Source organism: Cygnus olor, chromosome 9, assembly GCF_009769625.2.
Source record: "Cygnus olor isolate bCygOlo1 chromosome 9, bCygOlo1.pri.v2, whole genome shotgun sequence".
Classification (NCBI taxonomy): Eukaryota; Metazoa; Chordata; class Aves; order Anseriformes; family Anatidae; genus Cygnus; species Cygnus olor.
Window position 1 is genome coordinate 17,081,323 of NC_049177.1, and position 12,221 is coordinate 17,093,543.

At 37.4% G+C, this 12,221-nt stretch overlaps 1 protein-coding gene across 1 annotated transcript; it reads left to right on the forward strand.

The window, feature by feature from the left end:
* The first annotated feature begins 2,830 nt into the window (after positions 1-2,830).
* On the forward strand, positions 2,831-12,220 carry LOC121075061 (cytochrome P450 2J2-like). The gene is made up of 9 exons (XM_040567893.1): positions 2,831-3,766; positions 4,794-4,956; positions 5,350-5,499; positions 6,995-7,155; positions 7,403-7,576; positions 7,810-7,951; positions 8,580-8,767; positions 9,621-9,762; positions 11,075-12,220. Exons 1-9 carry the CDS (start codon positions 3,596-3,598, stop codon positions 11,251-11,253), a joined length of 1,470 nt encoding a protein of 489 aa, XP_040423827.1. The 5' UTR covers positions 2,831-3,595; the 3' UTR covers positions 11,254-12,220.
* Position 12,221: the final 1 nt, after the last annotated feature.

The window sequence follows — 12,221 nt, forward strand, 5'->3', positions numbered from 1 at the left end:
AAGTCTCTTGTTAGGCCCAGCCTTACTCAGGGGGACCCAGATTTACCCTGCAGAAAGGTCTCAGAGAGCAATCAGGCAGAAGGATGGGGTCACAGCAAAAGTAGCAAGACTGCTCACATGGGGTACACCGCAACACTGCAATGCAAAGTGCGCAAAGAGAGTGGACCGTAAAACCATGGAGTCATCTATGTTGGAAAATACCTCTAAGATCATGAAGTTGAGCATGCTGGTAATGGAGGAGCCCTGTACATCAGAGAAGGCTTTATGTCAAATTAGCTCATCATGGTAATGAGAGCACAGGTTTACGAGTCAATAACTTAATCCAAACAGGGTACAATGCCAGAGCTACAGAGGAGAGATCTACTATCAGAGCCAGCACCGACCTCCCGCAGGCCTGAAGCAAGCTGGCAACACGTACTACAACCCCGACCAGAAGGGCAGCAAGGGCAAAAAAATGTCATAGTAAGTGGAGACTTCAACACTATGGCAGACACCACACCATGACACAACATGGAGATTCAGCCTTTAGAAACTGTCAATGACTGCTTCAAGAGGCAACCAGATGAGGACTTCCAAGCCACAGTCATTCAACATGGTTGGTGTCAAGCAGTTGCAATACAGATGTACCTTAAAGCATTTTTGTAACCACATTATGTTTCTGATTGCTCTACAGTACTGCCACCTATGGGTTCCACAAAACATTAAGCTAGAAAGCAATGGGGTTACTGAGCATAAATTGATAATCAATGACATGCTCACCAAACCCGACCATTCAACAGATTTAAAAGAAAGAAGAAAAAAGAAAAAGGAAAAAAGAGTGGACTGGAGGGACAAGTAGAATATTTTGTGTTTTTAAATCTATCAATGTAGAAGCACGCTGGCATTTAATTGCCATTATTAATAGGTAATTTTAAGGCTCAACTCGGCTTAGGTCTGGTAATTTTGAAGTGTGTTAAGTCATACCTTTGTAGATGGCATGCATCTGTCAACAGCTCTCAGTGGCGTTTCACTGTTGCAGATTCTGAAAATGGTAGGTGCACAAACAATGAGAAATAGAATAGAGCTTCCTTCCTTTTAACCATACATGTCCAGCTGGATGAAAATGGGATAAAAGCATACAATGAAGTAAAGTTCTGACACACACAAATGGCAAGTTGAGTTATTTAGCCAATTTCATCAGGTAACTCATTTTAAACCCTCAAATAGCATCATAACCTGAATAATTGTGTGGATATGAGTGCTCAGTAGCACAACTCAGTAACACTGCAATTTATGCAAAAGTAAGAGGTGGTTGGTAAAGCCATAAGAAGCATTTAATTTTAAATTGCTCCTCATAGCTTTTTGTTTAACTCTTCAAATATACACAAAACCATGCTGCTGAAAATGATGCTCTTTAACCTCTGCCATTTCTACTTCTCTGTCCAAAGAACTGAACAAACACCAAAAAAGACGTGCAGGCACACTCTTTCTGATAGTTTTTCCACCTCCAGTTTCTGTAAGGCCTCTGCATGTGCAGCCTACTGAAGCAGAAGAGCTGCATGTTAATGCACAGGAAGAACAAGTGGTAGCTGCTCAGAAAAGTAAAGTAAGCAAATATAGCAGTGTTGTTGCTTGTCTGCAGCCCCCTGAAACTGCCCTACATGTTTGAATTGGAAGTCCACTAAAGGAAAAAAAAAAAAAAAAATCCTTGTCCACATATTTTTAAAGACTGAATGATGCAAGATTACAATTGATACATTTGCTTTTATCAACCCACCAGAAATCCACCTCGTTAGAAAACTAACTGAAATGAATAACCATACACCTGTACCATGCAGACAGTTGATTGAAGCTTAAGGGAATTCAGAGGAGTTCTTAAGAAGCCCATGAAAGGCATTAAATCTTTGTATTTCATGATCGCAACATACTTCAAGTCTAATCAGTAACTTGGATTTTGATGGAAAGTTTTGGGCTGGAAACTGCAGATTGCAAAATTCATCAAGACATAGAAATTACAATAAAATTTTAAAGCAAGCAATTTGTACAGATTATTTTAATCTCCTATACTTACTTGAAGGTATATAATAATATTAGCTGGGTTCTTGTTCAAGTCTTGAAAAATCCAATGTAGTGTATCAGCTAATAAAAAAAAATAAAAAAAAGAACTATACAAAGTATAAACAGGCCCATGAGGCACCAAATAATCAAGAGATAAAGAAAGCTCACAGTGTAAGGATGTAAACTGCCATAGCTAAGGCTTATGTTCAGCTATAAACAATGGCATTTAGCACGTTACTTCAGAGTTTGGTCCTAAAAATGATTCAGCCTGGGAAGCCCCACGTATGTTTGGGAGTCATACATCTTTTTTTCCAAAGAAGATGGTTCCTGATGATACAGTGAGGCACCCTAAGTTATCTCTAGGTTTGCTACTGCAGCTTGCTTTGGCACTTCTAAATCAGCAAGATCTGCAGCTTTTGCAATGACTAGGAGCTGAAAAAGCAAAGAGAAGAAGCAGATTTAAGAGAAAATAGATTTTGCCATCCCAACAGGAATAGACAAGATGGAGGATGAGGTCTGAAATACTGTTCTAAATGAGTCAAAGAAAAAAATCACCAGAAAGGAGACCTCACTCCACCATCTTGTCCAAAAATACCAAAATTAGGCCATTTGTTTGCTTTGCAGTTGTGGAGATTCCAAAAACTCTCAAAGCAACCTTCTGTCCATGGATTACATCAAAGAAAGTCAGTGAATAATAAATGTAAGACTCTTTTCAAGTTAAAATTTGCTACACACAAACCTCTTCTGGAAAGCTTACAGGATCAACAAATTAATAACGGTTAAGCCTCTTTCTTCAGTTTATTTTTCTTTTTCACAAATATAACAGGACCTTTGCATTTTTCACATCCAAAATTTCCATCAGGAAATTTGCATCCTTGGCATAAAAAGTGTTTAGAAAACACCATAATATCCACTTGACAGCACAATGTTGTCTCCATTATGTTCAGCATAATGTCATAACTTAATCTCGAATATGATAAAAGGGGAAAGTAGATATGTCTTAAGTGTAATATGTGTATTAGGACACTTCATTTAGCCTTATGCTGCCTGAATTCAATCCTTGTTCTCCTCAGAGACTGTATCCTAACGGGCAAGTATTATGTACACATTTCTGCTTCTGTAAAAGAAAATACATAATTGTAGTGATTCAGAAAGGTAATAAGTAATGCATCCTTGGTATTTCAGTGTTTAGCTACAGGTGTTACCATGATGCAAGACACCTGATATCCTTGAATAACTGACAGTTACTGTTTAGAACCAATATCAACAATAGGAAGGAAACAAAATTCTAAGAAAAAGACAGATCACAATTACAGATCATAAAACAGAGTAGGTGTGGCTTGGCTAACTGCAAGGGATCACATATTTCAAAGTTTCCTAAGGACTTCAGCTTGGAAAAACCGCAGGTCGAGAGAGAGGGAGGGAGAATGAGAGAGAGAGATGGTATATTTTCTCTAGAAACAGATAGACTTCAGTAGAGGCAAACTCATTCATCTACAGAACTTCATATTTTCAGAGTCATACACAAAAACAGCAAGAAGCAAAAAAATTTCATAAGATGTTGGGGATTGTTGAGATTTTTATAGCTCTGGTAGCATCTTTCCTGATTTTACAGTTCCTGAAGCTGCAATGGATGTGCAGCCAGCTTCCTCCAGGACCAGTTCCTCTCCCTGTCATTGGAAACTTGTGGCTGCTGGACTTCAAACTTCGCAGAGAAACTCTCGCCAAGGTATTTATTTATATCTGTGGTTGAAAATCCATCTGAGTCTATTTTAACATACACTGTACATTGCATAAGAACAGTCTAAACTTCGGGCTTTTTTATTTTAATCTTCAATCTTAATTATCAACTAATATCAAAGAATCCAAAGACCCTGCATTAATAAAAATATTCCTTAGTAAAATATATCATAATGCTTTATCACATTTTCTTTATCTCTTTTGGATACAGTAAAATCCATGTATAACATTATCACAAAGACTAAATGCAATACCATGATATTCCATTGTCAGTTTTGTTTTCTATTTTCATATTGATATCTCTAGTCTTGTAAAACATCTCGAGTAGAATTTCCTTTGCCTGACACTGATATCACTGGAACATGTCCAGGCCATGAGTGGCCATTAGAAGACCAAATATATAATGTAAATTGACCCCTCATTTGTCCACCAAAAGTCAGCAATGCACAGATTATTACTAAAATGGAACAGGAAAAAAATGGTTGCTGTTCTGCTTGCAACATGAGTCCTTTATAAGCCAAATAAAATTACTACTAAGGAATTTGCTTCAAACTGTTTTAAGGAAAAACTTGAGTATAATCTGAGGAGGGCCAATAGAGGCAAATATGAATAATCATGGGAAAGCTACAGGAGGAATCCAAAAATATTGCTTTGCTTTCTCCAGAAGCTAGAAGCAAGAAAAAATCTGACAATTTAAGTCATTAATGAAAATTAACAGAAAATTTGGGGGATTTTGCAGGTATTCCTTTGTTCTTTGATTCTGAGCTAACAGAGTTTCTTTGTGACATTTTCAGAGGTGCTCTTTTGAGAGATGCCCTTAGTATCTATTCTGTAAAGTATGATTATTGTCTGTTCCCAAAGCACATTACAACAGAAGGCTAAATTTTTCTGATACCCTTGACCTAATTTGATGGCAAATGAGTTTAGCTATAGCAACAGGAAACTCTTAAAATGAATAATTAAGTGTATGTATTCCCTATTTCACATGTACTAATTTACTGTTATTAACTCTTCAGTTAACCAACATCTATGGGAATATCTACACAGTGTGGATGGGACAGACACCTGTTGTTATACTGAACGGGTACAAAGCAGTAAAAGAGGGCATAATTACCCATTCACAGGAGACTTCTGGAAGACCTCTCACCCCATTCTACAGGGACATGATGGGCGAGAAAGGTAGGAGATGTCACCATACTGAAATATGAACAAGACAAACAAAAAAGATGCTTTCCTATAAAACACAACCTACTGTTATACAAACACATAACTGGGCTTATGTAGCATAAAGGCTCAGTGCAGAGCTAGTATATTAAGGAGAAAAAAAAAAAAAAATTCCTCTTATAGAGCATGCTACTGGCTTTTTCCCATAGACTAAAAGAAATACTTGCTGAGAGGAGCTGCCCTTCAATTGTATCAGTTCTAAAACTGAAGAATGTTCAGGGAGAAGACACTGGTAGAGAAAGCTGTTCTGCCTTTACCAAAACCCCTTACCACTCAGTTTCAGATTGCCTCCTGCAGTGAAAGGATTTCCGTCCCTAGCAATCAAATAAAGGTTTCTGTGTTCTTCAGGTATTTTTCTGACAAGCAGGCACACCTGGAAGCAACAGAGACGCTTTGGCATGATGGTTATAAGAAGCCTTGGACTTGGTAAGAACGATTTGGAGCATCAAATTCAAACAGAGGCCCGTCACCTTCTGGACATCTTTGCAAACACAAAAGGTAAATTCACTAGAAAAAATAAGACTTAGAGCATTTTCTGAAATATATTGGGTTAGGGGAATAAAAGTTTCACACCCTCCTTTTTTTTTAAAAAAAAAAAAAAGTAACATAGGTATTATTTTTCCTATTAGTGGGACTTTACCAGCTTCTTAATTGCATTCTTAGCAAAAAAATGTTTTGTCTGCACAGCTGGCAATATGCAATTGTTTTTTTAAAGTAAGGGTAGTAAAACGTGTTTATTATCAACACAGTCTCGAGGACAGCTGGTAACAATTTTTACATTCAAAAAAACCCTATCAAAACCCCATAGAAAAACCCTGTTTTCTTCCATAAAGAACACAAATTGTGACCTGCTGCAAGTCATTCTAGGGCAGCAAGCCTTTAGGATTTGGCAGAGAAAGAAGCCCAACACAAGGAATGTATCGTTCAGTTGTCCAACAAAACTCCTTTTTAGGGTTTATATGAAATAGAAACCAGTAGAATTTTAGCAAGATGCCAAAATAAAGCAACTAAATATAAATATTCTGATAAGCCAAATCCCTCACCCACACCATATTCCATACTGATGTGAAACCAGAGAAGTTCCCTAAGGTCCCTCACCAGCTCACTTTGCCCTACATATAGCAAAATGGCCCATCTATCTTCTGAGAGCAACATTTTAAAGATCCGTGGATGTGTAAGAAATGAGTAAACCATCTAGTCTGAGTCCCTGGTACAGCCCAAATCTTTACCTTCTAAGTAATTCTTCCCCATACTGAACACAATAATTGTATTTACTTTTTCCAAGAAGCACTACGAATGTTGGACTGAAGTCAGAGATGCATAATCCACCACCTTCTTTAGTATAATTCAAAGGTTGTCCTCACCATTTAAATGTGTACTTGATTATTTTTTTTCCAGGTTTAGCTTCTGTTTACTTTAACCCTTTTTAATAGGAGCTGTGTTCCATCCTGTAAAATTAGCATTATGCAACTTTTGCCTTTCCAATCTGTGGGAATAAAAAAGAAGTCATATATATATATAACTGAATGTTATGCTGCACTTGAAAACAAAACAGACAAGTCATTTTAACATGACTAAGAAATTCAGACTTCACTTTTTTTCCTGTTTTTTGTTGCTTTATTTTTTTCCAAACTTACTTATCTGCCTCCAGATTTGAAGGCATATGTTCTAATCCAGTGCTCGTGCTTTCAGACAACCTGGATCACAAGTCAGAGGCAGGAGGAAGGAGACCTAACGTTTGTCTTCTCAAAGCCAATAATTACTGTTTTTATAAAAATGTAAAGCAGATTGAAAAATAAGACTCCCTACAAATACAATCCATCCAGTTAATTTGTATTAACCTAGAGTTCAATTGTATGAAATTTATCTATCTGATGATCTACAACTTGAACTGTTATTACTTTTACTATTTAAAAAAAAGCTGCCTTCTTCCTGTATTATTTCTCACTACAGTCTGTTCAGAAATATTCACAAGAACCTCCTATATTCACAGGCGAGCCTTTTGACCCCCGCACGTTTATTGTCCATGCTATTGCAAATATAATTTGTGCTGTTGTTTTTGGACATCGTTTCTCCAGTGAGGATGAATCTTTCAGCAAGCTTATCAAAGCTATTTATTTTGTGATCTACTTTCAAGCTACTATCTGGGGCAGGGTAAGAATCTAATTTTCTTGCTCCTGTGCCTTAAAGTGCATTTGTACTTCACAATTAAAAAATAAATCAAGTCGGTGATGATTACTTTCAAACATTTCCATTCCATTATTTCCCATGTTCCGACTTGTGTATTGCCTCTCCTAACTGAAATTAGTGTTGCAGTGACTTTACACAGTAATCAGTAAATTGGAATTGGGTTCTCTGTTTAAAAGAGCTCACGTTTCTTCCTTTTTGTTTAAAATCACAGATGTACGATGCTTTCCCATGGCTTATGCACTACTTCCCAGGACCGCATCAGGAAGTGTTTGCATTCAACGACTTCATGCACAGTTTAGTGATGAATGAGGTCCAGACTCACGAGAGAGAGAAAGCAGGCAATCCACAGGATCTCATTGACTTCTACCTAGCTCAAATAGAAAAAGTAAGTATCTGTTTACCGCACAAGCCTCCCCTTGGCCTCGGTGCCTACTATAAATACTTGCTCTTAAGTAACTACTATAGAATTCTTATATGCATGCTTCCGCTTGCAAACCCAAGAGTTTGGCTTTTTGATGGACTGTTCACCTTTTTCATCCATTAAAACCAACTGCTACATTACCAAGGGTAAGTCTGAAAATCTCCACTTCATAGTCTTCTTGTGAATATATTCTACAGACCAAAGATGACCCCACCTCTACGTTTAATAAAGACAACATGGTTCAGACTGTGGTTGATCTTTTGCTCGGAGGGACAGAAACAACAAGTACCACCCTTCTCTGGGCACTGCTCTATATGGTGAAATACCCAGAAATACAAGGTGAGTAAAAGCCTTATCAGAGAACTGCACTCAACATTACACCATAAGGAACGTCATTGCAGTGTAAGAATGAGCTCAATCCCTTGCAACACAGCAAATAAATGTTAGCAATGAATTCAAACGGTAGTATGTCAACAACTGAGGTCTAGAAATGAAACAAATGAAACAGAAGTGTGTTTTCCCCACCAGATCACTAAGCAAGACTAACAGAAATTAATAAAAATCACTCCCACCCCCTTCTAATGAGATAAAACACAGAATACTAGCTAAAGACATGATTTTGTATGCAACCAAGATTTTTCCTAACCTTCAATGGGGTTAAAACTTTTCAAACCTACCTGATCTGAAAAGTATTCATAAATATACTAGAAATAGAACCCATCACTTTTTTTTTTTTTTTAAATACAGAACGAGATTACCCTCATAAGCAAGTGGGATGTGTCTTAAATCAGAGACCATCCTGTGTTTTGGGAATATGCGTTTCTTTGATCAACTGAAACCAACAAAGCAGTTGAGCTATGTGCCAAGGCATTTCAGAACAACACAATTTCTTTTTCCCCACTCCTGGACCACATTTATACAAAACTGAAAACAAAGGGGAAAAATAAATATTCCCATTTCTTTGCAGAAAGGGTTCAAAGAGAGATAGAGGCTGCTCTGGAACCGTCCCATCTCATCAGTTATGAAGACCGTAAAAAACTGCCATATACAAATGCTGTGATTCATGAGACTTTGCGGTACAGCAACATTACCTCTGTTGGGGTCCCTCGACAATGTGTGAGGAATACAACTTTGATGGGCTTTCACATTAAAAAGGTATAGAATACATATTTTTTTTTTAAAGTTTTTGATTATGGATGTTTAGTATTTCTATCAGCTTAGCTCCAACAATTCCTAACTTGGCACAGAGAGCATATTGTAGCACGTCACAGGCATGAAACGAACATGAGTGCTCAGGGCTAAGTTTTCATTAGCAGATACAAAAGAAACGGCTTGGGAAAAAGGCTAACAGCACAGGTAGTAAAAACACATCAGGAAAATTCAAATCCTTCTTCCTGCTAGCCAAATACAGATGATGTCTGGGCATCAAAGCAGAGCAAGTGTTTTAAGGAATGATTTTTAAATGGTGTTTAACGAATTGCATGCTAGCTAACTTTCACAACTAAGGGGGCAGCTTGGAGCCATACTTACCCCTGCCAATTAAAAAAAAAAACAACTCATCCCAAAAAACACATACTTGGGATGATAATGGCTCAATACAGCGACAGATCTAACAGTCACACTGACATGTTAGGAATGTCCCAAACACATTGAGCATGAATTTGATGTGATGGAATTGAAAGATCCAGTAAAGAGTACAAAAGAAGAAAGCTACTGTGATTATTCTGGCAGGCATCTAAAAGAATCCAAGCTGCAATCTAGCTCCGACAGGAAGACACTTCAGTAGCCCCAGGATGAGATAACATGTAGACAGAGCCAAACACATAATACTTTACAACAAAGAGAAGATACAAGGGTTTGTTATGCCTGGATGTACGCAGGAGAAGACCAAGCTGAATCCAGACAACGCACCGCAGACACAGGATGGCGCTATTATCTACTAAACAAAAAGAAAAAGCCAGAAAAGAATCAGTCACGTAGAAAATATAATCTCTGCTTCTTCTTGCAGGGCACACTTGTGTTGCCAAATCTGCACTCTGTTGTGTATGACGCTGAGCACTGGGAAACCCCTTGGAAATTCAACCCAAATCATTTCCTTGATTTGGATGGCAACTTTGTGAACAAAGAGGCCTTCTTACCTTTCTCAGCAGGTAATGCCCTGATGCTTCAGCATTCCTGTTCATCGTCTTGCAGCACAACTAAAAAACACTATTTCTAAATTCTAAAATTTTAAAAACATATTTGGTATGAATATGTAAAGTCAGGTGTTTTACTGTAAAAGCCAGAAATATTGTATTGAATTTTATATTTTTATGCATTAAAACAGAGGATAAGTATGGCTAGGAGGAATAAAGCTATCTTCTTGGTATATGTATGGTCCCTACTATCAGGGTATCTCACCTTCTTAGTCCATAACATATTTAACCTTCTTAACATCCTCAAGGTTGTTATGAAACCTCATTCTGAGGTTTTATTCTCACCTTACAAATGGGAACCCAAAGACAAAAGTAATATGATTTGACAAAGCGCGCAGAGAAAAATCTGTGATAAATCAGAAAACCAAATCTCGGTCTCCCAAATCCTGCAATAATAATCTAGTTACAGGTTCTCTTGCATTTCCATAAAATCAGCAAAACCAAGGATTTAACAGAACATTATATAGTCAATCAAAAAACTTGCCACCAGTTTACATGAATGAAGATAACTAATTTATGTTACCGTTTCAACCTAGGCATAGGAAATTCTTTTTTTTTAACTTGCTTTGGTAGTTTTCAATTTATATAATCTGAGTATTTCTATATAACGTATATTCTAAAGAGTGTGAATATTGAGATATTATATATATTAAATGTACTTTGGATAAAAATCTGAAATATACTATAAAAACAGTACATTGAAATGAATCACTGAGCCTATACATCATTCTGCCTATGTTTCACTCCCATCTCTTAAATATCTGCTCCTGGACAGTATTAGAGAGAAGGTACTAGGCTCTAAGGACCCAATATAGCCCTTTTAATTTCTTTTGGAGAAGGACCATTTACATCCTTCTACTTATCTTCAGAGTTGCATGCTACAGTGTTCCAGTTCTCCCTACTTAACATCTAAAGGCCCTGAAGTAATGAAGCTTTACAAAACCTGGCTCCTTATCCAAGAAGTTCTTTGTGGTTGTCACAGAACACAACACACAGAACACGAAGCAAAAGTAAAAAGGCAGAGTCTCATTCATGTTCCAGGAAAAAAAAATACTTTACATAATTAGAAAAACAGTTTCTCAGGTAAATAAATGTCCCCGTCACCTTAAAGGCATGTTCTGTCCTTACAGAAGGGCAAACGGAAACAGGAAACGTCTTCAGAAAATAATTAGCTTACATGATTTATGGAACTCAGTGGAATACTGTTTTATGTTCTTTTTCACAACTTCACTTTACACAGCTAACTTCCCTTCCCTTTTTCCTGCAGGGCACCGTGTATGTTTGGGGGAACAGATGGCACGAGTTGAACTCTTCATCTTCTTTACCAACCTGCTTCGGGCGTTCACATTCCAGCTCCCTGAGGGAGTAAAGGAAATCAACATGGAGTATATTTTGGGTGCAATACTGCAGCCACATCCATATCAACTGCGGGCTATTCCACGTTAGTCTGCAACCTCCTGCAAAGCTGAGGGACTTTGACCAGTCAGTAACTGTAGTTACTTTAAGAACAAGTATCTCATTTATATTCAAATTTAGGTAACTCAGTATAGCAAATCAATATAGAAGTATTTTTATTTAGGAGGTCTGATTTCATGCAGTTGAACTTTTTGAAATTAAAATAAGTTTACTTACGTAAGCTCATATAATCAAGTCTTAGGTATATATAAATACTCGATTACGTTACCAAAAAAAGGTATTTACACACTCCCAGTAGCAGTGGAATCAGACGTAGCATTTTAGAGAAGCAACTTGTACCAAGCTTTCCCTGCATGTGCGCTCAGTCACATATCACACTTTAAATGGCACAACTGTTCTGATGCAGCAAGGATGCCTGAAAAAACAGTTTTGTTTCAGTATTCTGTTATTCCTCGTCATTCACAGAAGGCCTTCTCTTACATCCTTCTGCGGAAGATACCAGGTTATACAGACTAAGTTTTGGCTCTTCTTTTCCTTTCACACTCCCTGGAAGCACTGTATCTTGTAGTATATAAGCTTCACAAACGCATAAACCTATGCGGAATAGGATCTCTCATAACCATATTCAATTTAGAAATACTTACACCTTTTTTACATTACTACTTCAGTACCTGTTCACTATTTCATCACGTCACGGATCTAGGTGTCCTCATGAACTTCCCTCCTTCTACTCAGGAACACCATTATATCATCCAATAATTTGCTATTTGAAGGGAAAGTAACAGCCTTTCAAGAAATGAAGAAAATAATGAAGATGGCAATATTTGTTAAAGCAAGCACAGTAGATATTCATTACCCACAGGAGCTTTTCTTTCATTGTCCCATACTTCCACAACAGGTGTGGAAAGTTTTGACGACTTAAAATGCAGCCACGAGCATCCTAGGTGCTTTCAGTTTTCAAGGTTCAGTAGGGACAAGCATAAATTACGCTAGAATGT

Bases quoted from the DNA above. Each gene is read 5' to 3' on its own strand.
- LOC121075061 (XM_040567893.1), top strand. From the start codon at position 3,596: ATGTTGGGGATTGTTGAGATTTTTATAGCTCTGGTAGCATCTTTCCTG. The intron at 3,767-4,793 runs GTATTTATTTAT...TTAACTCTTCAG, and splicing joins GCAGAGAAACTCTCGCCAAG to TTAACCAACATCTATGGGAA. The intron at 9,763-11,074 runs GTAATGCCCTGA...TTTTTCCTGCAG, and splicing joins CTTCTTACCTTTCTCAGCAG to GGCACCGTGTATGTTTGGGG.